The sequence below is a fragment of the Chiloscyllium plagiosum genome, unplaced genomic scaffold, assembly GCF_037043375.1.
Source record: "Chiloscyllium plagiosum isolate Xiang-an unplaced genomic scaffold, Cpla_swu_hap1 HiC_scaffold_34, whole genome shotgun sequence".
NCBI classification, from domain to species: domain Eukaryota; kingdom Metazoa; phylum Chordata; class Chondrichthyes; order Orectolobiformes; family Hemiscylliidae; genus Chiloscyllium; species Chiloscyllium plagiosum.
This window is the reverse complement of record NW_028270172.1, coordinates 26,436,645-26,463,448: the sequence shown is the minus strand read 5'-3', so window position 1 is coordinate 26,463,448 and position 26,804 is coordinate 26,436,645. Positions and strand designations below refer to the sequence as shown.

General features: G+C 41.5%; 1 protein-coding gene across 1 annotated transcript in view; it reads right to left on the bottom strand.

The window, feature by feature from the left end:
• Positions 1 to 23,563, bottom strand: part of LOC122564434 (nucleotide-binding oligomerization domain-containing protein 1-like) — a 42,466-nt gene extending 18,903 nt beyond the window's left edge. The window contains exons 1-6 of the mRNA XM_043719284.2: positions 23,277 to 23,563; positions 12,994 to 13,168; positions 11,009 to 12,788; positions 9,023 to 9,106; positions 5,168 to 5,251; positions 3,696 to 3,779 (exon numbers count right to left, since the gene is read on the bottom strand). Of these exons, the coding sequence (XP_043575219.2) occupies positions 3,696 to 3,779; positions 5,168 to 5,251; positions 9,023 to 9,106; positions 11,009 to 12,788; positions 12,994 to 13,168; positions 23,277 to 23,462 (2,393 nt within the window). The 5' untranslated portion in view covers positions 23,463 to 23,563. The remainder of the gene's footprint in view (positions 1 to 3,695; positions 3,780 to 5,167; positions 5,252 to 9,022; positions 9,107 to 11,008; positions 12,789 to 12,993; positions 13,169 to 23,276) is intronic.
• Between the last annotated feature and the right edge of the window lie 3,241 nt (positions 23,564 to 26,804).

Here is a 26,804-nt window from a genome sequence, read left to right as displayed (position 1 = left end):
GAAATCCACAATCTTCCAATTTAGAACGAAAGCTGATACCTTTGGGAATACCAAAACAAGTTCACAATTCATTTCAGTGATAATGGCAAAAACCCCTGGAATATCAGCACAGTTTTCAAAGAGACTTCATAGTTATGAATCCTATGGAATAGTGCATCTTTTGTAGAAGGGGGTGGTAATTATAGCACTTGCCAACAAAATTTTGTGGGACCTCTTTATTGAGCTCAAGAAGCAAATTTAGTTGGTCATCAAAGCATCCATCATTCTTTGTGTGACTGCCCCTGGCACATTCTTAAACTCTTTTACCTCGTGCTAATGGTATCCTTGATTTGGCAGAGCCGGTGTTGGACTGGGGTGGACAAAGTTAAAAAAAATCACACAACACCAGGTTAAAGTCCAACAAGTTTATTTGGTAAGGAAGCAGCACTCCAAAAGCTTGTACTTCCAAATAAACCTGTTGGACTATAATCTGGTGTTATGTGATTTTTAACTAAAGTCATTCTAACAAGTGTTGAATACACAATTCTGCCACTGCAGAGACTCTTTAGCAACTAAAATCACCTTTGACAACTAATCTGCACACAAAAATAAAGCTTCAAAATAAAATGTCTCAGCAACAATGGAAGTTGAAGTAACTCTGACTCGGAGAAGATGTGAATATAATAAGCAGACCCTCTGCAAAAATACAGTAAACTGCGACCTACCTGCTCCATAGGGTCCTAGGAAGGATCACTTAACTGGAAGCAGTCACAATACACCAGAGGACCACTCAAACGTAAGAAACCTGTGAGGAAGTGGGGTAAGCGTGCCAGCCTCCTAGTAAGACTGAGACTATGCGATGCCAAGACCCCCCTCCCCCCACCACCCTTCCTAGTTCACTCCTAACAAATGTACAATCTCTGGACAACAAGAGGGACAACCTCAGATCATGGCTCAGCTTCCAGCATGAACTGCGGGACTGCTGCGCACTCTGCTTCATAGAAACCTGGCTCAACCCATTCATTCCCGAATGCACATTTCACGCTGATGGCTTTTCTATCCATCGTATGGACTGTACAGTGTCCTTGGGTAAGACAAAGGGTGGAGAGGTTTGCTTTTTAATCAACAACTTGTGGTGCACGGACATTACAACCCTGGGCAGCCATTGCTCCCCAAACCTTGAATTCCTGACCATCAAATGCCGCCCCTTCTATCTAATACGGGAATTTACAGCTGCTGTATGAACTGCTATGTACATACAGCCACAAGCAAAGGTTGAGGGAGCTCTGGATGTGCTGTACTCCACCACTAACATCTTGGAGACGGAACACCCCGAGCCCTTGGTTATTGTAACTGGCGACTTCAATCAAGCCAATCTAAGGAAGGTGTTGCTCAAGTACCACCAGAACATTACCACCCGAACATTTTAGCCCACTGCTACACCACTGTGAAAGATGCTTACCGCTCCATCCCCACCCTCATTTCCGGAACTCCGACCACAATGCCCTGTTTCTTCTCCTGGCCTACAGGCAAAAGCTCAAGCAGGAGACCCCCTCGCAGATACAAGTCTCGTGCTGGTCTGAAGAGGCAGAAAATCAACTCCGGTGCTGTCTGGAATCGGCTGATTGGGTCATGTTCAAACAGTCTGCTGGTACCTTGGACAAGTACGCCACCGCCGTCACAAACTTTATCAGCAAATGTGTGGGGGACTGCATACCGAGGAAATCAATCCAGGTGTTCCCCAACAGGAAACCCTGGATGAATCAGACATACAGAAAATGGTAAAAACCAGGTGTGAGGCCTTCAGACCAGGGGATCCACTCAAATATAAGGAAGCTAAGTATGACCTTCGCAGAGCCATTCAGACAGCCAAGGACCAATACTGATCCAAACTAGAGACCTAGACTACTGCCCCCAGCGACTATGGCAAGGACTGAATGACATCATAGGTTCTAAAAAGAGACAGTATAAGACAGCAGATGATGACAAATCCCTCCCAGATTGTCTCAACGCCTTCTATGCTCACTTTGAGCACAATTTCGGCAGAGAGGTAACACCTATTATGACAAGTCCTGACGAACCTATCCCAACAGTCACTGCATCAGAGTCAGATCGCTTTTCCTTCATGTGAATCCAAGGAAAGCAATGGGGCCAGACGGAGTACCAGGCTGTGCACTCAGAACAAGTGTAGATCAACTGGCAGAGGTCTTCTCGGACATCTTCAACCTCTCCCTGCAGCAGGTCACTGTCCCTGCCTGTTTCAAGAGGACCAACATCATCCCTGTGCCTAAGAAGGCTCATGCAGGATGTCTCAATGACTACCACCCAGTGGCCCTAACCTCGGTGGTCATGAAGTGCTTTGAAAGGCTGGTCATGGCATTAATCAACTCCAGCCTCCCTACTACTCTTGACCCACTCCAATTTGCCTATCGGACCGACAGATCCACATCAGATGCCATATCACTTGCCCTTCACTCCTCCCTAGAACACCTTGACACCAAGAACAGCTACGTAAGAATCCTACTCATTGACCTCAGTTCAGCCTTCAAACTATTATCTCCTCGAGACTGATTACTAAACTTAGTGATCTTGGATTAAGATCCACTCTCTGCAGTTTCCAAACCCACAGGTCACAATCAGTGAAGATTGGGGACAAAATTTCATCCTCACACTCAACACTGCAACCCCCCAGGGGTGCATACTCAGCCCCCTACTGTACTCACTGTATACCCATCACCGAATACCAGACTAATGCCATTTACAAGTTCACTGATGACACCACCATAGTCGGTCGAATCTCAGATGGCAACAAAACAGACTACATACGGGAGGTGGAAGACCTGGAAAAATAGTGCACTGAGAACAACCTAGCTCTCAATGCCAGCAAAACCAAGAAATTCATTATTGACTTTCGGCAGGATGTTACTCATGCCCCCCTTACACATTAAGAGCACAGAGGTGGAATGAGTGGAGAGGGTCAAGCTCCTGGGAGTGGGCATCAACAACAAGCTATCTTGGACAAGTTTCATGTGGACGCACTGGTTACAAAACCCAACAACATCTCTTCTTCCTCAGGCAGCTGAAAAAATTTGGCATGACGATGAATCCTCTTGCCAACTAGTATAGGTGTACCATCGAGAGCATTCTATCTGGATGTATCACTAGCTGGTATGGCAACTGTACCATTTAAGATTGGAGACGGTTACAGAGAGTGTTAAACTCGGCCAAGACAATCACAAAGGCCAACCTCCCATCTACACAATCCATCTACCAGGCCCTCTGTCAAGGAAAGGCCGCCAGCATTCTCAAAGATCCATCCCACCCTGGCAATGCTTTTCTACAACCTCTACCATTGGGGAGAAGGTACAGAAGCCTGAACACATGCACCAGCAGGTTTCAAAACAGTTTCTCTCCTGCTGTTGTTAGAATACTGAATGGACTTACCAACTGTTAGCATTCACCTGTACCTATGTTTTTGTTGTTGCCGCTGTTTACTTATTATTTTCTTATCTATGCTATTTAACTATGTGATTGCCTGTATTGCTCGCAAGACAAAGCTTTCATAAAGCTTTTCGGTACACGTGACAATAAAGTTAATTCAATTCAATATATTGGTCATTTCTCAAAAACAATATTTTAAAAAGTCATGTAATATTTGTTCAAATTTAACAATTCAAACATGAGACACTTCATTCTCCACCCTTTCCCTTACTCACCAGAGATGTTTGATTGTCTTACTTTTCTGAACTGCCCATGCTAGCCTTTTCCCTCCTTCAGATGTAATCATGTTGTAACCAATGCTTTAAATGCAGAAACAAGAAAACAATTAGTTTAATATTTTCTCTTCTTCATCTGTGTGCCTTTCGTTATCAAAGGATCTCACTGAAACTGAGACTGAAACATTAATGAAGTTCCTTCGGAATACTTGGCACATACTCTTTCTTGTAACAGGATCCTTCAGAAATTGACCTGGTAAATTGTATATTCTCATCACTCATGATCTTTAGTTGTAATCTCAAAAGTGTTCTCAGGAAGATATTTCCTGATGGTGATGAATCAAAACAATCATTATAAAAATTAAGTACTTTAAACTTGCTGTGGGCAAGTGTTCTTACTAACTAATTCAAAGATTAAGCTTCTAGGAACCACATTCTAGGAATGGTATAATCATCATCAATACAAAAATTGATAAATAATTCCTCATTATTTTCTCAAATGGAGAACATTTGACAACATTGGTTAATGGAAGCAGTATTTAAATAGGAATAGATACCCTGGTAATTCTCAATTGGTAACTGCAGTAATGGGACATTTGTGCTAACAATTCAGATTGAAAGGTTAGATTAGGGAAGAGATTTTATTCTGTATTTACAGAAGACCTTCTTGAAGAAATCTTGTGAGAATTTTCATCTCACTCTATCCTCTGTCAGATATTATCTGCTGACTAATGGGCCTAGCTTGGATCTCAGGTGAGGGTAGGCTGCTGCTTTTGGATGCTAGATTTGGTATGAAGATGCAAGAAATATTTCTAAACTATCTCTGCACCACCCTTCTAACCAGTTTAACAGGTTAGTCAAGGACAAATCAGCCATAAAAAAAGAGATTTGATTGAATTAAGTTAATGGTTACAACAGACCCATGAGAACCTCACAGTAAGAGTTGTTTTGATTGTTACTAATGATGATGATTAATAATTTAAAAGTGGCACCTTTCATGCAGGGATTCAGTTTGAATATTTTTACAAGCTTGCTCCAAACGTGTCATCCCTATAAGTGTTCTGATTCCTAATTTAGATTTCTTCTTTATTACAGCTTTTTCTTGAATGTGTGTCAATGTATCTGGAAGTAATGTGATTCTTTACACATGTAATGTTGTTTCTATTTCCATTAGTGTATGAGATTCTAATCTGACGAGTCCTTTCACTAGATAGAACTACACAGCAGAATGCAGATGCTTCCTGATGTACTAAAATGGGTAACTTCATCACCACAGCGTGGGTGCATGGCACTCTTGTGTAGCTTTTTTTGACAATACTGTGAGTTTAGCAACCAGTGACTATTTGTATGATACCATCTCATGCCTCTTTATCCTTAAAAATGGGATATTGTGTAACTTGGCCTCTAACTACATGAATAGTTTAGTTTCAGACTGATATTTTGTATGACTTAATTAAAGCAAACCTGCTTACGCCAATTTGAGTAGACTTGGACATTCATCAATAAGTGTTGAAATATATTGGGCACCAATGTCTGTAATCTGATTTTTGTATAAGCTGGAAAAACAAATATGAGTTAAGGCGTTAGACCATGGTAATGGGATCTTGCACAGAGAAAATATATCAATAGTACTCAACAAGCCCACTTGAATCAGCCATCACTTGTTGCTGATAGTTTGGAAGAACAATTTACCTTCCTTCAGTTCACCAAAATCTTACTTCTGCCTTCCAGCTTCTGTTTCTTATGCTTTTTGCAATGCCTACTTTCACTATCCTTCATCTACACCTTCACGTCCTAAATTTTGGTATTCCCTCCCTAAACTTCATCAATCATTTTCTCCATTTAATCTAATTTTAAAACCTCCCTTTTTGACAAGGAATTGAATATCTTTCCTAATGCCTTGGGTGATTGAGTGGCACAAATTATTCTCTCATAATTGTCTGAGATGTGTTATGGAGCCAATAGAATCCCTTCAGTGTAGAAGCAGGCCATTCGGCCCATTGAGTCCACACTGCCCCTCAAAAACATACCCTACTCCATCCCTGTAACGCTGCATTTCTAATGGCTAATCAATCTTGCCTGAAAATCCCTGGACACTAGGGGTAATTTAGCATGGCCAATTCACTTAACCTGCACATCTTTGGACTGTGGGAGGAAACCTATGCAGACACAGGGAGAATGTGCAAACTCCACACAGTTAGTTGCCCGAGGCTGGAATTGAACCTGCGTCCATGCTGCTGTGAGGCACCAGTGAGCCACTGTGCCACAGAGATGTAAAGCCCATCAAATGCAAGTCAGTTCTGTGAAAAGCAAACCAAAACAGACCCATTCAGTCACTATATCATTGTATTCCTGCAGGTTTACTCCCATACAATTTCTCTTCGAATTAATTCACCATCTCAATTTTTACCACCTTCATGGACAGCAAGTATCAGTACTAATTATGAGTTGCTGGCACAATCAGTATTTATAAATGAGATACATTGTTTCTAGTTTCATGGGACTGAATCCTATAGCTTATTGCTCATCCTCTGCCAGAAAAGTCAGTCGCAGATGAAGCAATTTCACAAAGATTGCCCAGCAGAGAGATTATATTGTGGGTCAGCTTTACCATCTCAGCTTGGACTGCTGTACCTCTGTGGAAGGAGATCCAACTTTCTATTGTTGCCAATTTTTAATTTTTTTTAAGCAGAACCCAGTATGGATCCTAGACTCAGGTCAAACTAGATTTCTGAATGGGGAGGAATCAGGCACACAGGAGGGCTATCATTCTGGGGCCTGGAGCTCTTGATGAACACAGGGCACTTCTGTTCCTTTTTTTAAAAATTGCTAGAATTGGTGAAGAAGCAGTTTGCCTACACTCTCTTGGATTCCCTTGCCAACTGCATTTTGGCTAGGGCAGTGTAATCAGTCAATTGATTTTTCACCAAGATGGATTTCCCATTAACAAGAATTTTCAAAAGGCAGGTAAGGCTGCCAATTTCAGCGCCCGACTTGAGTACAATATTATGGTAAACCGACATGTTAACATTGGGCTTACAACCTGACATGACACTGCTGGTAAGATGACAGCAGTCCCGGTTTCCACACAAGTGTGTGGCCATGGTGACAGTTTCATTTGGGCTGCATTCTATAATTTATTTGTGACATGTTGCATTGTGCGAACAGCTGAAGGCAAATCTAACAGCGTAGATAGATTTGGACATTTTGTGTAGCCTTTCAATCACAGCATGCTGTAGCAAAAAAAAAATGGTCAACTCTGAATTAAATACAGCTGAAAAGGCCAACACTAATTCATGTCAGAATCTTATCAGTAGAATAGAGGGAAGGAGTTCAGTAGCAAAACCTCTATTAATTCAAAAAGGTAAAGAGCTTATTAATTAATGAATTAACCTTCCCTGAAAGTGCTTTTCTCTTCAGCAAAGAACAGAGGTGACAGAGAACTGGAATACAAAAGAATAGTCCACCATTTTGATGACTGAAAGGAATCTTTTATAGAAATACAAGCCATCGTGAAAATACATCTATTGCAAACGCATTGTCAAGAGAAAACTTGAAAACTTGCTGTCACCACAAAAGAATTAAAGAACAAAACTCCTCCCCAAATTAGAAATAGCCTTAACAAAATGTTTTCTAGAAAACAAAATGCCTTTAATGGTTAAGCAGGCAGTGAAATGCTTGTGCCTTATGGCATTATTCTTATCAGCCCCAGGATTAAATTGGGATAAAGAGAGGACTGCAGATGCTGGAGATCAGAGTTGAGAATGTGCTGCTGGAAAAGCACAGTAAGTCAGTCAGCATCCGAGGAGCAGGAGAATCGATGTTTCGGGCAAAAGCCCTTCATCAGAAATGAGGCTTGTGGGCCGAGGGGGCTGAAAGATAAATGGGAGGGGGTGGGGCTGGGGGGAAGGTAGCTCATAATGCTATAGGTAGATGAAGGTGGGGGGAAAAAGTGATAGGTCGGAGAGAAGGGGGGAGTGGATAGATGGGAAAGGCGACGGACAGGTCAAGAGGGCGATCCTTTACATTCGGGAGACAGGAATCTACTGTATTTGCTGCATCCAATGTAGTCTCCCCTACATCGGGGAAACAGGATGCTAACTTGCAGATGTTTCATAGAACATCTCTGGGACACCCGCAACAATCAACCCTATTGCCCAGTGGCTGAACATAAACTCCCCTTCCCACTCCACCAAGGACATACAGATCCTGGGCCTCCTCCATTGCCAAACCCTAACCACCCGATTCCTGGAGGAAGAATGCCTCACCTTCCGCCTTGGTACTTTGCAACCATACGGGATTAATGTGGATTTCACCACTTTCCTCATTTCCCCTCCCCCAACCTTATCCCAGTCCCAAGCCTCCAACTTGGCACTGCCCTCTTGACCTGTGCATCATCCCATCTATCAGCTCTACCCTCCTCTCCAACCTCTCACCTTCTCCCCCACCTTCATCTACCTATCACATTCTCAGATACTTTATCCCCAGCCCCACCTCCTCCCATTTACCTCTCAGCCACTTGGCCCACAAGACTCATTCTGATGAAGGGCTTATGCTCGAAACATCAATTCTCTTGCTCCTCGGATGCTGGCTGACCTGCTGTGCTTTTCCAGCACCACACTCTCAACCAGGATTAAATTGGCAAGATAACTGTCCTATATCATTTCTATAATGTGGAGCCACAATTACACCCAATACTTAAACTTACATCTTATTGAAATCTTGCATGAACTAATCATTGCATATTGACTTTTGTACTTTACATTCTTATGGTGAAATCCTAAAATAACATAATTCCTTACAGCTTCATCGGTCTGGAATGCTGCCTTTAATGTGTTGGGAAACTTTACTCCTCAAACTATCTGCTGTTCCGGGCCTGTTTCTGCACTGTAGGGAATCTAATCTAATCAAAACCACCTCTACTTTCATTTAGAGTATAATTACCATTTTTTAAAAACAAAAATTCATGACCTCATATTTACTGTCACTGAATTCCATCTTATACTTATACATTACTCCTTTGTTCTTCAGGAAAATAGTTTACTTTCCCTACTTTGGTATAAACTATTAATTTCAATATTATTCTCCATAGGTATCCATTGAGATATTGATCACATTTAGTGAATAGAAGACTATGTATTATACAACCAAGCTTTTACAACATAGGCATCAATACATGACATTTATAATAAAGATTCTCTTATTGAAACACTAAATACAAATGGAAAGTGTCTATGTACAGTTCACAATGTATTTATCTGTCACTATCCTTCCTAACATTCAAGGGAAGAATGTAATCTGAGTATTTTTTTACCTTGCCAACTTACCCAAGAAATTGAACAATTTTGTACTTTTTAAGTTCTTCAGATAGCACTTGAACTCCCTCATCTGTGATTTGATTTGCATTCAACCTGAATAAAGTCATAGTCGGAAATATTAGGATAGCCAAAGTAAACACATAATCACATGGCGCTATTTGTGACACTGCATGTACAAGATAACTGCTCCATTTCCTAAAGTAATGACTACACTTCCAAAATACTACCTTGATTGCAAAATGCTTTGGGAAGTCTGAATATTATGAAAGGTGTTCTTTAAGTGCAAATGTTTCCTTTCAAGATGATAAATCTGATAAAAGAAAGTGAGGACTGTAAATGCTGGAGATCAGAGTCAAAAGTGCGGTGCTGGAAGAGCACAGCAGGTCAGGCAGCATCTGAGGCGCAGGAGAATCGACGTTTCAGGCAAAAGCCCTTCATCAGGGATCAGGAATACTGATGATGGGCTATGCCTGAAACGTCGATTCTCCTGCTCCTCGAACGCTGCCTGATAAATCTGATAGTTTGAAGACACAATGGCAAAGGGCCAGAGAAGCACATAATAACCCAGATCAATCAGTGACAAATTGAAAATTCACCCAACAAGGACCTGCCTTCTGTAATCTTCAAATGATTTTCAAAGGATTAGCAAGTGACCTTACCTAAAGTAAAAGAGGACCTAGGAGACTCTTCAAATAATCCATTTAATGGACTGGTTGCAAAACAATGGGTGGAAGATGTGACGCACACATTCCACCCCATTTATATTTAGGTTTTGGTAGTGTAAATGATGCCTGAAGAGTCAGTGGAGACCATTCACAAATTGGCCATTAAAGATTTTTCTGGGTGTTTTTGTGGGACCTGGAGGAAGCATTGCTAGCCAGAGTTGATGATCTCTCGCATATTTGACGTACATATCTGAAATAGCATAACATCTAAGCAAATGTAGTTTGACAGTACAGATTCTTGCATCATTAAAAACTAAAAACTATGTCTTTCAAAGACTCATTCTTGGGAGGTAGATATTGAGGGTAAGCCTGGCATTTATTACCAATCAGAAGGTAACTATAACTGAGTGGTTTGCTGGCTGAGAGAATGTGAGAAAATGCAGATGCTGGAGAAATCAGAGTCAAAAGGTGAGGCACTGGAAAAGCACTGCAGGTCAGCCAGCATCCAAGGTGCAGGAGAGTCGATGTTTCAGGCCTAAGCCCTTATTTGGGAATGTGGGGAGGGGAAGGGGGATGAGAGATAGATAGGAGAGTGAGAGTGGGGAGAGAGGAGAGGTAGCCAGGAAGGCAATAAGTAGATGCAGATGGGTGGCTGATAGTGATAGGTGGGAGGGGAGGGTGGAGTGGATAGATGGGAAGGAAGGTGGACAGGTAGAACAGTTCAAGAGAGCCGTACTGAGTTGGAGGGTTGGATCTGGCATGAGGTGGGAGGGAAAGGAGATTTGGAAACTGGTGAAGTTGACATTGATGCCGTATGGTTGGAGGATGGTTTGCTGGCCTTCAGGCCTGTGATTGGAATCCACATAGATCAGGGCTGATGGTATTAATTAATTCACTTTTAACAAAATAATAATCCTTCATGATAGCTTTTACTAAAAGTGAACATGAATTGGAGTTTTCTGCTTCTTATTTCTTGAATCTTTTTAAAAGTGAAATGAAATTCTCTGCAATGAGAATTAACTCACAGTCTTCAGCCTATTAGCCTAGGCCCAGAATCAATGGACCAGAAAAACTATCACTCCATGGCTATACCACATTTTACACTCTAGGCACTGTCAGTTTCTGACAAAATGAATTCAGTGACAGATCTCTCTGTGCTTGCAGTTAAATAAATCCATCAGAAAAGACTCCTTTAAATTGCTAATCTGGCTGGCCTAGAGAGAACTGAAACCTAACATTCCCCTTGATCCAAGCTGAGACAGATGAACTTGCATGTAAGCACAATAACAGACACAATAAAAGAATAGAAGGGTGTGTTTATGTATCTTACCCAATAATGCGAAGCTTACTAAAGCAAGGAATTAGTTCTCTCACTCCGTAGTCATTGATATTGTTATTGTCTAGTTCGAGCCCAATTGTTTTCTGAATGCCACGTAAAATAAAAGTGATTGCACTGCAGTCCGCTGAGTAGACATTGCAATAGGTGAACTTTATATAATCTTGGTGAATTCTCTTGGCAGCAAGTCTGGCTACTTCTTTGCTGTGCACTTCAAATATGCACCTCACCAGCCATTTGAAACGCGGGACAGCTTGCATCTGATAGAAATCGTTGCTTGTGTACGTTTTCACACAGCCAACCAGGTAGGACTTCAAAACTGCTCTCTTCTTTTGAATGCTTATTTGGCAAGTCAAATGACTCAGTACATCCAACTTGGTTTTGGAAAGCAAGCCACAAAGAAAGAAAACAGTTAGTTGGAAATGTTCTCGGGCCTCGAGCAAGTGTTCTTTTGAGCTTCTCTTGGAGTTTTTGCAGGAGACTGAACAGTTGAGTGGATGTGATTTCCCTCCATGTGGTATCTTTCCGGTAAAAAACTTAATGATTCCCTTCGCCCGAATTCTCTTGTTAACAACCAGGAAAAACGCGGTGAAAAATGACTGGAGGGTCAGATGAAGGAACTCATAGGTTGATTGGTTCCCACATCCATCGTAGTGGCCTACACTCTTGATAAAGCCCAACTGTAAATCCTCCTCTGAGATACCAGCCGCTGTGATTTGCTCCTGACTAAAGATGAAGTTATTGCTTTTGATTCCCTCTTTTGCCAATTTTCCCAATCTCATCAGAGAATCTTTCTTTGCTTTGAATGTCTCACTTTGACTTTTGTTTCTTTTGTTCAACCTCGTTTTGAAAGAACGGTTTAAGAAAACCTCTAACATCAATAGGTAGATGTCAGTCAACGTTACATAATCCAACATTTGCTGAGAGTTACATTCTGACTGTAAGTGTTCATAACATTTAAATATAATCCAGCAAAACAATGGCACTGAACATAAACTACAAAGGTGAGGGTTTGCTTCCAACTGGGTCAAAACCAAAGTTTGATGGGGTTGGTTTTTGAAGAACTTCTTTAAATATTGCAATAAATGGTCCTTTGTAAAGCCCTTCAGTGTCACTCTCTTTCTTACCATTCTCAATGGTAGCTCGGTGCCAGTTCTTGCAGTCAATAATTTTCTTGAGTTTTTCAATAAATTTCCGTGAAGTAGGTTCAACAAAAGAGTGACAGGATGCATGAGGTCAAAGGGTGAAGAGATTACAGGTATATCACTAAAGTCACAGTCAGCATTAATTTCATCAAACCCATCCAGTGTGAAGAGGACAGAGTCTGGGTGTTGTTGGATGTAACTAAATATCTCATCAGTGTCTTTGTCTGGATAACAATTGTATTTAAACAGTAGATCTCTGAGAGAAATCTTATCTTCCTTTTCAAAGATATTGAACATGCGACATCTAAATTTAAAGAAGAATTTAACACCAGTACACAGCTCTCCTTTGGACCAGAGTTTCTGAAGTCTCTGGAGCAGTATGGTCTTACCAACCCCAGCATCACCAGTTATAAAAACTATCTCTGCATCCTCATTGATGATGCCCGTGTCACTGAACAAATCCTCCAAGTGGGAAATGGGTCCTTCAGTTTCACCTACTGCATTAACTCGTTCCATAAGAGTCTCAGTGTAAGTATCATCCAGCAAGATGTCTTCTTTCTGAGCATACGAAGTGATGAACTTGGTTTCCCTTTTCAATTGATGTCTAAGTTTTTCAGAATATTGGCAAACTTGGAAAGTAGAAATTTGAAATCAATGTTTTTATTCAAAACAGAATTTATATTATTTTGTTTTACATGCCAAGGGCCACATCATGTAATTTAGGTCCCTATCTTTGCCCCAGTTCCTCCTTCAAGTAATAAGTATGTCAGGCCAGTGATGTTCTATTTTCTTAAAGGCTTACACATTGGTTTCATCAAGAATATAATTACTTACCAGCATCTGTGAGAAGAATCGTCTTTCTCACTAAATGCTCAGGTGGCTGATACTCAATTATTTTTATCCAATCCTGCAGCTCAGGATAAACGTCTTTAGCCTTGTACATCACATACACAAAATACTCAGCAGCTTCAGGTCCTTTATTGCATATTATGTCAAGGATTTCACGCACCTAAAGAAAATGTAGCGATAAACTTGATGCTATCAATAATAATCAGTTTCAAGATGGTATATTACTGTATCAATGGCTTATAATACTCTAGAAATTGCTTTGGATCTCATTTCCCACTTCACCCTGTTTGCCCATTATTCGCATTCCTCCTGATCTATACTAGTCCACCAATACATATAAATCCCCACAGCTTCACCCCACCTTACCTCATCTCCAGTCTCTCATTTTGTGTCCTCTTGCCTTATGTCAGTACTTTCTTCCACTACTCAACTTACAACATCCAATTATATAATTCTTAAGAGAAACCTCTCTTTTAGTTATTAACCTTCCTTAAAGAGCTTTCAAAATTCCATTGACCAAGTTTTCAATTATCTTCCTTAACTCTCCAGCAAATGCTCAGTGTCCATTTCCTGACTCCTCCTGCTTTGGGATTCTGTCTTTTTATATCTATAAATAAGTATTGAGGTTTAAATACCGGCTGATCACTGCAATATTTCTGGTGAGCAAAGCTGGTAAGGGGAGGACAGTAGTGATGCCCTACTTTGGGAATGCAATTAACATGAGTCGAGAGCGTGGTGCTGGAGCATCCAAGGAGCAGAAAAATCAACGTTTTGGGCAAAATCCCTTCATCGGAATGCTGCCTGACCTGCTGTGCTTTTCCAGCACCACACTCTCAACTCTTATCTCCAGCATCTACAATCCTCACTTTCACCTGATGTAATTAACACGGTCTATCCCTTAAAGACTACTGCACAAATACAATCCCAGCTGCATGTAATGGGTGCATTGGCATCAATGTAATTTGCTTGCTATAAGTGGTATTTAGTTAAACCAAAATAGTTGTGTCTTTTCAATTTCTGTTATAAGAATCATAGAACCCCTAGTGTGGATGCAGACCATTCGACCCATCAAGTCTACCAACCTTCTGAAGAGCATCCCCCCCAGACCCAGCCCCCTTACCCTACCCCTTCTACCCTGCATTTCCCATGGCTAACACATCCAGCCTGCACATCCTGGACACAATTTAGCATGGCCAATCCCACCTAAACAGCATATCTTAGGACTTTGTGAGGAAACTGGAGGACCTGGAGGAAACCCAATCAGACACAGGGAAAATGTGCAAACCCCACACAGACAGTCGCCCAAGAATCGAACAGAGTCCCTGACCCTGTGAGGCAGCACTGAGTTATCATGCTGGCCATGTTAAGATTCCTCATTTAGATCTCAATGTTAAATTTCCTCTGTTCAACTTCAGTGTTAAATCTCATCTTTTCAATAGTCTGAAGACTGAAGCTAATGCATTTCAAAAGGATAAAATTTAACACAATATTCAACTTCTAAGGATTAAACTGCTCCAAATGGATTCATAACAGCTTCAATTGTGTTTTTCTTTCCTTCTCTCTCACTATTCACAGTTCCATATTGATATCTTTGGTGAATCAAATTATCTAGATACATGAATACAAACTGGTTAAGAAGTTACTGAATTTTCCAAATAGTGGATACAATTGAAACATCTGACACCATTATAATTTCTCTGGTGATGACAAATGGTTAATATCAATAGACAATAGACAATAGGTGCAGGAGTAGGCCATTCTGCCCTTCAAGCCTGCACCACCATTCAATATGATCATGGCTGATCATCCTTAATCAGTATTCTGTTCCTGCCTTATCTCCATAACCCTTGATTCAACTATCCTTGAGAGCTCTATCCAACTCTTTCTTAAATGAATCCAGAGTCTGGGCCTCCACTGCCCTCTGGGGCAGAGCATTCCACACAGCCACCACTCTCTGGGTGAAGAAGTTTCTCCTCATCTCTGTCCTAAATGGTCCACCCCGTATTTTTAAGCTGTGTCCTCTGGTTCGGCACTCACCCATCAGCGGAAATATGTTTCCTGCCTCCAGAGTGTCCAATCCTTTAATAATCATTTTTTAATTTCATTCATGGAATGTGGACATTTCACCATTCTCATTTGTACTGTCTATATAGTTAGTACGTGCCCTTTTAAGTCATAGAGTCAAAGAGCATGGGAACAGACCCTTCGGTCCAACCAGTCCCTTCTGACCATATCTAAAAGATGTGTTGCTGGAAAAGCACAGCAGGTCAGGCAGCATCCAAGGAGAAGGAGAATCGACGTTTCGGGCATAAGCCCTTCTTCAGGAATCTGACCTTCTGACCATATTCCCAAATTAAACTAGTCACACCTGCCTGTGCTTGGTCCATTTCCCTCTCAGCCTTTCTTATTCATGTACTTATCCAAACACCTTTTAAAATGTTGTAACTGTGCTTGCATTCACCACTTCCTCTGGAAGTTCATTCCATACCAGCCATTGTAAAAAAAAATTGCCCCATATGTCTTTTTTTAAAAAATCTTTCTTCTCTCACCTTAAAAACAATAGACAATAGGTGCAGGAATAGGCCATTCTGCCCTACGAGCCTGCACCACCATTCAATATGATCATGGCTGATCATCCTTAATCAGTATCCTGTTCCTGCCTTATCTCCATAACCCTTGATTCCACAATCCTTGAGAGCTCTATCCAACTCTTTCTTTAATGAATCCAGAGACTGGGCCTCCACTGCCCTCTGGGCAGAGCATTCCACACAGCCACCACTCTCTGGGTGAAGAGGTTTCTCCTCATCTCTGTCCTAAATGGTCTACCCCGTATGTTTAAGCTGTGTTCTCTGGTTCGGCACTCACCCATCAGCGGAAATATGTTTCCTGCCTCCAGAGTGTCCAATCCTTTAATAATCATTTTTTAATTTCATTCATGGAATGTGGACATTGCTGACAAAACCAAAATTCCTCAGCAACAGCACAATAAGTTCATGTCCAAATGGCCCTCATTGGTTATACCCATTATCAATGGACTGGTAGTCACCACTGTGTTGAGTCCTTCCTCCAGCAAGGCCTCTTAGAATGATAGAATCCCTATATAGTGAAGCAGGCCATTCGACCCATCTACATCACCCTTCCAAATGGATGCAAACCCTACTCTGTCCTATTCCTATAACCCTGCATTTCCCATGGCTAATTCACCTAGCCTGCACTTCCCTGGATGCTATGGGAAATTTTGCATGGCCAATCCATCTAACCTGCTCAGGTTTGGACTGTGGGAGGATACCAGAGCAATTGGCGAAACCCACGCAGATTCAGGAAGAATGTGCAAACTCCACAGAGACAGTCACCAAAGGCTGGAATGGAACCCGGGTCCCTGGGTGTTGCGAGCCACCACGCTCTTGTTGACAGGAGCATATCTGGTAACTGACCAACACACTTGATTCCAGGCTTCCACCTAATCCCAACTCCCAAAACAGCTCTATGGGATTGGAAATATTCTGTATTAGACTTTTATTCCAGTCGTCATTAGATTACTTGAATTTAAATGCCCTGGCCAACATGATGGAATTAGTTCTGGCCTTTAAATTCCTCAGCCAGGGAGTCATACCTTGAAACCAGAATATAAAAGTACAGAGGTAAGTGGTATGGATTATCTTACCTCGAAGGGAAGTGTTTCTGGCTTTTACATCCTGAAGTTAATTAGATGGTAACAAATCCCCAGATTTTTCCTTTGGAAAAGATGTCAGATTAGCCAGCTCAGAAAGAGCTACAGGAAATTACAGACCTTTTTATACACTTTTAATACAGGAAAGAGTAATTCCTGCAATGTGACAAAACACCAGAATAAGGCTTTGAAGAGTACATTAAAATATTTACAGAAGTGAATGTAAGGTGGCCGTATTATCAAGCTCAAATAATGCAGTAACCCCCAGAAGGTTGGCTGTTTTATGATGTTATGTGAAGCTTTAGCGAGATTGCAGCCTTGAAATCTCTTCAATATATTTTATATTTTATTTTAAATTTTCAAGGATAGCACTAGCACAGGTTAGAGAAACAATTATAACTTGTTCCAGATTGACAGACACACTAGGAATATGATTTTTAAAAAAACAATTTAAAGGAGGAGGTAAGTGTAAGGGAGAACAATATTTGAAGAGAACGAAAATAACTTGTACTTATGCAACATATCCAAAAGCAAGTTGCAGTCAGTGAAGCGATTCTCAAATGTAGTCATTGTTATGATATTGGCAAACAGTTTGCACAATGCCAGCAGCCACAAACAGCAACAATTCAAGTTTCAGATATTCATTTTTGGAATATTAATTTCTCATTCATTTTCTCTTTTTCTCACCACTCCAGTACATTTTTGAAAAATCTGACACTGCCTCTGGCTTCTCCCTTTTACCAATAATACTTACTGTTGATTATCTCAACAAATCAATCTTGTAGTCCAAAAACATTGATACACGTAGGCCAGAGCTTTTGCAGGATTGGACAGGGTGGACAGCTTAGGCAAAATACCTCTGGGGGCCAATTCTTGAAGTCCTACCCTTACACCGCCCACTCTCCTCACAACCCTAAAAAAGTCATCCACCAATTTCATCAGGTCCATGAAGGTGATTGTACATTGGCAACTGCGGCTGCCATCAAGCTTAACCAATGTTTTTTAATGGGATGTCCAAATGATGACTATGGGCATTACGTTTTTTGGGAGAAGGTCTAAACTTATCAGAGCTCTATGGAAAGGCAAAGTTCCCTTTTGGATTGGAAAAGAAAACACCTTTGTATGAAATAATGTGTCCTTTTAGGAGAGGTAAAATGCTCTTTGGAAAGGTCAAATTCCCTTTAATATTATTAATATTAAACAGGATTATGTGTAAAAGAAACGCAATTATCAAACTGTCAAGGCATTTAAAACCTCCTGAGAATTGTCAAGCTGTCAAGGTATTTAAATCTTCTGGGCTTTTTTCCCAGAAGTATCTTTTTTTAAAAAAAATGTCACTGTTGGCTATTTCACTGTGTCTGTTGATCTAAGTGTGAGGTTGGCATTTGCACAGCTGATTCACAACTTTTCACTATCATAGTGGATTGCCGGTCAGTTCGCAGTTTGACTGAAAGTTCCAAGTCGTAATCCAACCTTTGATATCAGGAATAGAAATGCTTGCTTTCATCAAGGATTTATTAGTTGAAGGAACTTAACTGTAGTGAATGGGCTTTTAAAAATGAGAATATTTTTGTTTAATTGTGATGCCATCAATATATATCTAGTATTTGATTTTATCCCAGCATGCATCCTGAGGACTGTCTATGGTAGATATTGTGCAAGTTATCTTGGAGGATGTAAAGACAAAAGGTGCCAATAAAGAAGAATGTGGTGGGCAGTGTTGATATATGAGCCGTAAAGTTTATGGGATGGGTATGAGGTCATGTATTGGCACAGAAGAGCATGAGGGGCCATTGGGTGATTGGAGGGCATGAGATGGCACAGTTAGGAAACTTTGCCATTGTCTCTCCTGACTCAGAAGCGAGAATTTGGACCAGAGTCTCTGCCATGTCAACTGCCTCTGCCTAGTGTGCAGTCAGACTGACTGAAGTTACCAAAACGTAGCATCTGGCTGTACCTCAGAACACAATGAACTCCATCGAGCTGAGAACAATAAGTACATACTGCCTTTTTGCCAGCACTTATTTTTGTTTGGCTGAGGAAATAATTATAATTTAATGTTAAAGTTAACAATCTGTTTAATTACTTCTTCTTGAATGGGTATGATGTGACCAGGAATAGACCTCTGAGAGTAGGAGTTCAGTTTGTGGGCGATAATCTGATTTGGATGACTACAGCCACTGTCTGAGCTGTTCCTCATGTGCCTCACTTATTGAGCAAGTGGCTCCATCTTCCCTGAAATGGTTGGAAGTTGTCCAGATTTACCACTGAAGGTTCAAACCTGAGACTTTACCACTTGCCAGGTTTGGTTTATAATTTTTTCAGTCAACAAGCAAATGTGTATTTAAAGGCACTAGTACGAAATACTCCTAATTGGAATGTAAGAAGCCCTCTTTTTGCAAAACTGCCAGAGTTGATCACTACTGTGATCCCATTGCATAGACTAAGTTCACAATCCAGCTTGACACCTGAGTGCCTCACTGTTCTGTGTGCCATCGTTCAAAACCAAGCATGAAATTGAAACCCCATCTACTGCCTCAGGAAAGGTACCAGGGTACTAAAGGAGAACACGAGATTTTCCCCTGTTGTTTTATCTGCTTTCGCATCAATACTTACTCCTCAGCCATAACCACCGAGTCACTGTCACATTGCTGTCTGTTAGACTTTGCAGTGTTCAACTTCTGACAAAACAGCAAGTTATATTGCCATATTTACTTTGCATGTACCAATACAAATTACTTCACAGGGCTGCAGATAACATATGACCTAAAATCTTGATCAAAAGATAATTTTTACTAAGACCATGAAAGTACTTATTTCCAGCTTTGTAACATTTCTAAGGGCAGTTAAGAGTCGGCAGCATTGCTCTGGATCTGGACTTACATGTGGATCAGACATGATGAGGATTCCAGATTTCCTTCCCTGAAGAACATTCTAATGAATCCACTTTTTACAACTAGAAAACATGAAAGCTGTCTTGGTTGCCATTATGAAGACAAGCTTTACATTCCAGATCTTTTATTTGAATTTAAATTCCACCAAACTGCTATGGGGAGATTTGAATGCATGAGCCCAAAACATTAGTCTGGGCCTCAGGTATACCAGCCCGTTGACATTACTGCTACACCATCACTTCCCTCAGTGTGTGAATAAGAGCATGGGCAGCAGTTTTGAGCATTCCAGCATTTCTGGAAGGTAAAATGTGGGAGGCCAGCAAGGAATGCTCTGAAATAATGAAATACAGAGGTTACAAAATACATACGAGGGCTTTAGCGGCAGATGAGCTGAGACACTGGTAGAGGAAGTTATGCATTATTGTGGAGGTAGTCTTAATGATTATACAGACACTTGTCAGAAACACATTGAAATCAACAGACACCAAGGTTGCACACTGTCTGATTCAGCTTTGAGAGGTATAGAGTCAATGACTAGGCAGTCTGTAGTGGAAACTAAAGCAGATGCAGCATTGTTTTGGTGTTTCTAAATTAATTGGAGGAAATCTCTGCTCATCTGATACTGGATTTCAGCCAGGCAATCTTGTCACTTAAAGACCATAGAGATATGGTAAGGTGTTGGAAAGTAAAGTGATCTGGGATAATGTCACCAAGGTGATGTAGCAAGTAAATGAAAAATAAGAAGAGACCAAGAAAGGATTCTTCAAAGGCATCAAAAGTTAACAGAGTGGGCACCACTGCTGCTGATTGTCTGACTATAATTAGCTAGACAAGAGTGGAATCAGACCACCCACATTACCGTACAACAGACAGAAGCATTGGAGGACCATTGGATGGTCAACTGTGTCAGAGGCTGTAGACGGGTCAAGAAGGATGAGAGGAATGGAATATCATTACCACAGTCACTGATAAGAGATGTTTTGGTAATGTTGCAGAGGTGGAAATCTGATCTGAGGGTTTGAAACAGAAATTTCTGGGGAAACATTACATAGATTTAGGAATCGAGGAGGAAACCACAAGAACAGACCCAGCATTAGTTTTGCTTTGAGGTGGGGCACAATTAAAGTGAGGTTAAGGTTAGTGTTAACAGGCCATACCTGAGTAAAGAGAACCATTAAACAAAATCAGTCAACCTAGGGAATGTGAAAGGAAGTTCAAGGTTCAGCAGTTTAGTAGGAAAGGGTCACATGAAAGTCTTGTGAACAAGGTTGTCTCAGAGAGGACAGAAGGGGAAATCCGAGAAAAATGGGACAAAGACACAATTTCAGTGCCAAGGCAGTGGGGAGCCATAGAGGAAGCTTGACCCAGTGGGATGGGGAAGTGGGAGAGACAGCTAGTGAGAGAGTCTCAATCTTAGTGGCATAGGAGCCCTCAAACCCCTTGCCCCTCTTGTTGGGCAGCTGTGCAAACTGCACTTCAAAGGAATTACATTGAGTGTAAAGTGCTTTGGGATGTCCTGAAATATGAAGGCACTGCCAAAATGAAAGATGGTCTTTGAGGCCAGATTGTTATACTTTGGAATGCTAGAAAGGGGATGGGGGAATGACAGAAGACATGGGGGGGGGGGGGCAGTGTACGAGAGAGAGAGTAAAATAGCAGATGTGGTCATTGGAGGTCTCTGTTGGGGAGAACAGGGCAGATAAGACTGGACGGCTCAGAAGGGAGATCAAAGGACTTACAGAAAACTTACAGGTGTGGGGTGGAGATGGATGGTGGTTGGAAGTCCAGGGTTAATTGTAAACCTGATAGAGAGGCCTTGTATGGACATCAGAAGGCTTGAGGTGAAGCAGAGGCCATGGTAGGGTGTCATCAGAGACTTCCAGAAGTGAATTAATGATTTGGTACATTGGGGCTGTGGGGAGTAAGATTAGAGACCTCAGTGAGGAAATTGGTTGGCAGGGGTCAAAAGAGATGGGTCACAGGGGTAAGGGGTAGGGTTGGTTGCCCAGTTACAATGGGCTAGTAAGGCAGAGTTACTGCAGCCAGAAAATTCAAAGGCACTTAACTCTTGAATATACCAGTGCTAGCCTCCTTTCTGCTGACAGGATTTCTTAAGGCCTGGGAATTCCAACCAGACAGAGTTAACTTTGAGACGGTGAATAACCTTGAGGTACACAGGCTTATTATAGTGTTTAAATTGCTTAGCTGCCTTATAGAAGAGGGTTAGCTGGTTGCCCGGCCTCCATTCAGGTACCATTAAAACCTGGATTGGTTGGGGTCAGATTCAGACTTTTATTCCAAACTTCCCAAACCTGCCTGCTTTGTGGGGCTAAGATTATATTCATTCTTTTAATAACATATTAATTAAAGAAGTGCTGTAGTTCTCGCGAGTTATCTGACCAGCTGGAGCTGTTGGATAGCCTAGTTAGTTTGTGATGCAAACTGGCTGTCCCACCTTCTCAACTGTACCTATAGCATAGTGACCCTCAGGTTAAACTCACCACCTTGAATGAGACAATGATCCTCATCCTATGGTGACTATTATCCTACCACTCCACATGTTTGAAAGACCCATGGAGCAGCACGGTGACTGCTGCCTCACAATACCAGAGATCTGAGTTCGATTCCAGCCTCAGCTGACCATACCTGTAGAGTTTGCACATTCACCCCATGTTGCGTGGTTTTCCTCTGGGTGCTCTGATTTCCTCCCATGGTCCAAAGGTGTGCAGATTAGGTGGATTGGCCATAGGAAAATGCAGGGTTACAGGATGAGGATGGATCTGGGTGGGATGCTCTTCGGAGGGTCAGTGTGGACTCAACTGGTTGAATGGCCTGCTTCCACACTGTAGGGATTCTATGATAACAAGACTAATGGAGGTGGCACCGTGGTCAGTACTATTGCCTCACAGTGCATCACAGGCATCTGGGTACGATTCCAACCTTGGGCAACTCTCGGTTTGGAGTTTGCACATTCTCTCAGTGTCTGCATGGATTTCTTGCCACAGTCCAAAGATGTGCAGGTTACATGGTCTGGCCCAGGGATGTGCACATTAGGTGGGTTAGCCACGGTAAATACCTCATGTAAGGTTACAGGAATGGAATGCCATTCAGAGGGTTAATGCAGACTTAATGGGCTGAATGGGGTCTTTCTGCATTGTAGGGATTCTAAGATTTTAATTTTAGTTTGACTTATTGATTACTAAGAGGGAAATTAATACAACATTCCCTCGCGAAAATGTTGGGGGGACTATATAGAACCATGCCTTGGGAGTTAAATGTTGAGTGTTTTATAGTGCAGGTATTATACTGAATTCCTTGAGCTCAGCAACACCAATGTGGGGAAAAATAGCAGAACAAAAGGAAATGAGTTGGTCATTCATCCTCTCACATTCTTCACCAGTCAGCTAGATCACAGCTGATCGGCACCTCAACTCTACTTTCCCACCTTTGCTCCACATCCCTCAGCAACAAAGAAATATCAATCTCAGACTTAAAGCCTCCAAATGGCCTCATACACTCACAGCCTTTTGTGGAAACCAAGTAAAGCTTTCCACTACCCCTTGTGCAAAAACATTTCATTTTGAAATAGATTTCAAAATGATTTACATTTGTTCTCAGTTCCCCCACTCTAATCTCGCATATCCTATTGCCATTTTTAAACACAACGTTCAGATCGCCCCTCGCTGATTTGTCAGCCTTCGTACCTTATCATATCGAGTTTGCTTCCTCTGTACAAGTTCCTTGTCTTCTGTGGTGAAATATCCAGACTGTAGAAGATTGTCCAGGATGCACTCAATGTTTTTAATTTCATTCACCAACTGAACCCGATGTTCTGTGAGGAGTTTAAGGTAAGAGGCAACCTGATGTTTACAGGCCGCTGTCTCATCCATAGTAAATGCTGATGTTTCTTTTTCTTCTGTTATTTTTGGAGATATCTTCCCATACTCTTAAAGAGCTGTTGTTTTAAATGGTCCTGACGTAGTGAATCCTCAAACTAAACTTCCCCAAAAGAAAAAAACCCCTGCACATCTCATGTTCAATCTGGGACTTCCTCAATTGGTTGACTCACTTCCGATACAATGTTACCACTCTGTTCAGTAATCTTCTGTATAACGAAGTTAAGCATCCAATCTATGCTGGTTCTTGGCTGGAATGTTGCACTGTCAGAGATGCTACCTTTTAGATGCATTATTAAACCAGGGCCCTGTTTGCTCTTCCAGCTGAAACATTACCTGTAGTAGTTCAGAGGCAACTCGGTCATCAGCAATAGAAGAAGCACACCAAAGGGCATGCTGACCACTAGTCATATTGGTAATCTTTGTTGAAGGATCAATATTGACCCAGAACTAGAACTCTGCTCATCACGATTTGAGGTACCTTGTTGTCAAATTGGTTGTTGTACTGAATGCTATTCCAACTGTGGCAGCACCTGTTTTCAAAGTTGTGCCATGGGATCTTTTAGTGAGAGGCAGACAGGGTTTAGGTTTAATGTCTATTTGAAAAGGTAGCACCTCTGGCAGTGCAGCACATCCTCAGTACTGTTTTAAACGTCTAGATTAAGTATTCATGTCATCATTGGGAAGACACATGCTGGATGAAATTGAATGCAGAGAGATAGGAAATAATACAGTTCACTGGAGAATATCATTATGAACTGTACAGTTCTAAAGGACTGCAAAGTCAAAAAGACCTTGGGGTATTTGTGAACAAATTACTAAAGGTAGCAGGATGGTTGTGAAAATGGTCAAAGTTGGTGACGGGACCGAGTCTCTATACTGGTTCAACAACTACATCCAATTCTGGCCGCCATGATTTAGAAAATGATGTGAAAACTTTAGAGAGGGTACAAAAGACATGTAACAGAATAATTTCAGCAATGGCAGAGTTCAGTTACTTATTGGGATTATTGGAAGCTGAGGCTGTTCCTAAAGAGAAGATTGAGAGGGGTTTTGTATTTAAGATCATGTGGAGATAGGAAGGAGTAGATAGGGAGAAATTATAGGGAACAAAAAGAAAATGCAGAGGACACTGGTTTAAAGTGGATGGCATAGCCTCAGGTGACTGTCTGTGTGGAGATTGTACATTTGCCCCATGTCTGCATGGGTTTCCTCCTGCTGCTCTGGTTTCCTCCCATAACGATACGCAGGTTAGACCATAACACCATAGGAACAGAAATTAGGCCATTCAGCCCATCCAGTATGCTCTGTCAATTGATCAAGGCTGATAGGTTTTTTTAACCCCATTTTCTCACTTTCTCCCCGTACCCTTTGATCCCCTTGGCAATCAGGAACATATCTATCTCTGTCTTAAATGTACTCAATGACCTGGCCTCCACAGTCTTCTGTGGGAATGAATTCCACTGATTCACAATGCTCTGGCTAAAGAAGTTTCTCTTTATCACCGTTCTATCCCTTTACTCTAAGGCTGTGCCCTCGGGTCCTCAGATGGATTGGCTATGCTAAATTGCCCATAGTTTCCAGGGATGTGTAGGTTAGGTGGATTAGACATGGGAAATGCAGTGTTATGGGGATAGTGTAGGAGTTAGATTTGATTGGGATGCTCTTCGGACCATTGGTGCAGACTCAATGGGCCGAATTGCCTGTTCTGTACTGTAGGGATTCTACGACTCTATGAATGAATCAAAGGTGACATGAGTGAAACCTTCATTTACACAGCACAGCTTGGGGTTATTACGGAGATAAAATTCAACTGTGACACTAGATAATCACCTGAAAAGATAAACATTTTAAACCATTCCATTATTTTAAGTCACTAGAGTAGGACGTGAACTGACAATCTTTTCACTGAGGAGCAGTCCTACCACTGAGCTAAGACAACATTTTGTTGGAAGTTAAAATATGAAATTTATACAATATTGTATGGACTCAATGGCTCCCTTCTGTGTCATAATAATTCTACAACATCATAAAGTTCTCTTTTTTAGCAGGAAGGAACAATTAATTCAAACGGATGCCATGTTGAGAATAAAAATGACAAAACTTCATTCATTAAATTGGGGCTGAATGTCTTTGCCTCTTTTAGAATACTTATATTTTAAAGTAGTAAGCAGGCCCAGCCATCCTGTGCAGTTTTGGCCTCCTAGTCTGAGGAAGGATATTTGTGCTATTGAGGGAGTTCAGTGAAAGTTCACCAGACTGATTCCCAGGATGGCAGGACTGACATATGAAGAAAGACTGGATTAACTGGGCTTATACTCAATGGAATTTAGAAGTTTGGGGAGGGGATCTCATGGAAACATAAGAAGTCCTGATGGGACTGGACAGGCTAGATGTGGGAAGAATGTTCCTGATGTTGGGGAAGTCCAGAACTAGGAGTCACAGTCTAAGAATAAGGTAAGACTAAGGGGTAAACCATTCAGGATTGAGATGATGAAGAATTTCTTCACTCAGAGAGTTGTGAACCTGTGGAATTCTCTCCCACAGAAAGCTGCTGGGGCCGGTTCGTTAGATATATTCAAGAGGGAGCTGGACATGGCCCTTGAGACTAACGGATTCAAGGGGTATGGGGAGAGGGCAGGAATGGGCCTCTAATATTGCATGATCAGCCATGATCGTATTGAGTGGTGGTGCAGGCTCAAAGGGCCGAATGGCCTACTCCTGCACCTATTTTCTGTTTCTTTGTGATTCTTGTACCTTGTACTTGCTGGTGGGGCCTTTGCCTAAACCAGATAAGCCTACTGAGAGGGAGAGGGTTAGAATGCATTCAACTGATGTTTCCTTTACCCTAATCTCTCAGAAGGCTAATGCCTCAGTTCATGAAGACTAAATGGGTATTCTGGCTTCTTTCAAGTAGTTTTTGGATAAGTCACAGGAGTCAAAGCCACAGAATTATAGCCTGAAACAACATAACATGATTTTAAATTATTCTTAATTGTTTACATGTGTTTAATTTCCTTCCATTGGTCTCTTCCCCACCCTCTCATCAGTCATGGTCCTAGGGTTGCAAATCCCGCTCTCCTTTGGAAGCTAGATGCTGGAATGCTTTCTGGGCAGTTCACAAACAGGCACAATCTTGGAGTACTTGCAAGGGTTACATGTCAGAGAATGTCCATACAGGTAGTTCTCCTGTACGCTGTAATTGTGTTCCAGCGAAACCTTGCTTAATGGAAAATTGCTTCATATAAGTAATAGGTAAAAGACCAGCAAAAGAAATCACTCATAATCTCTCAAACATCATTCAAAAGTCTAACACAAAGTATAGCACAGCCTGAA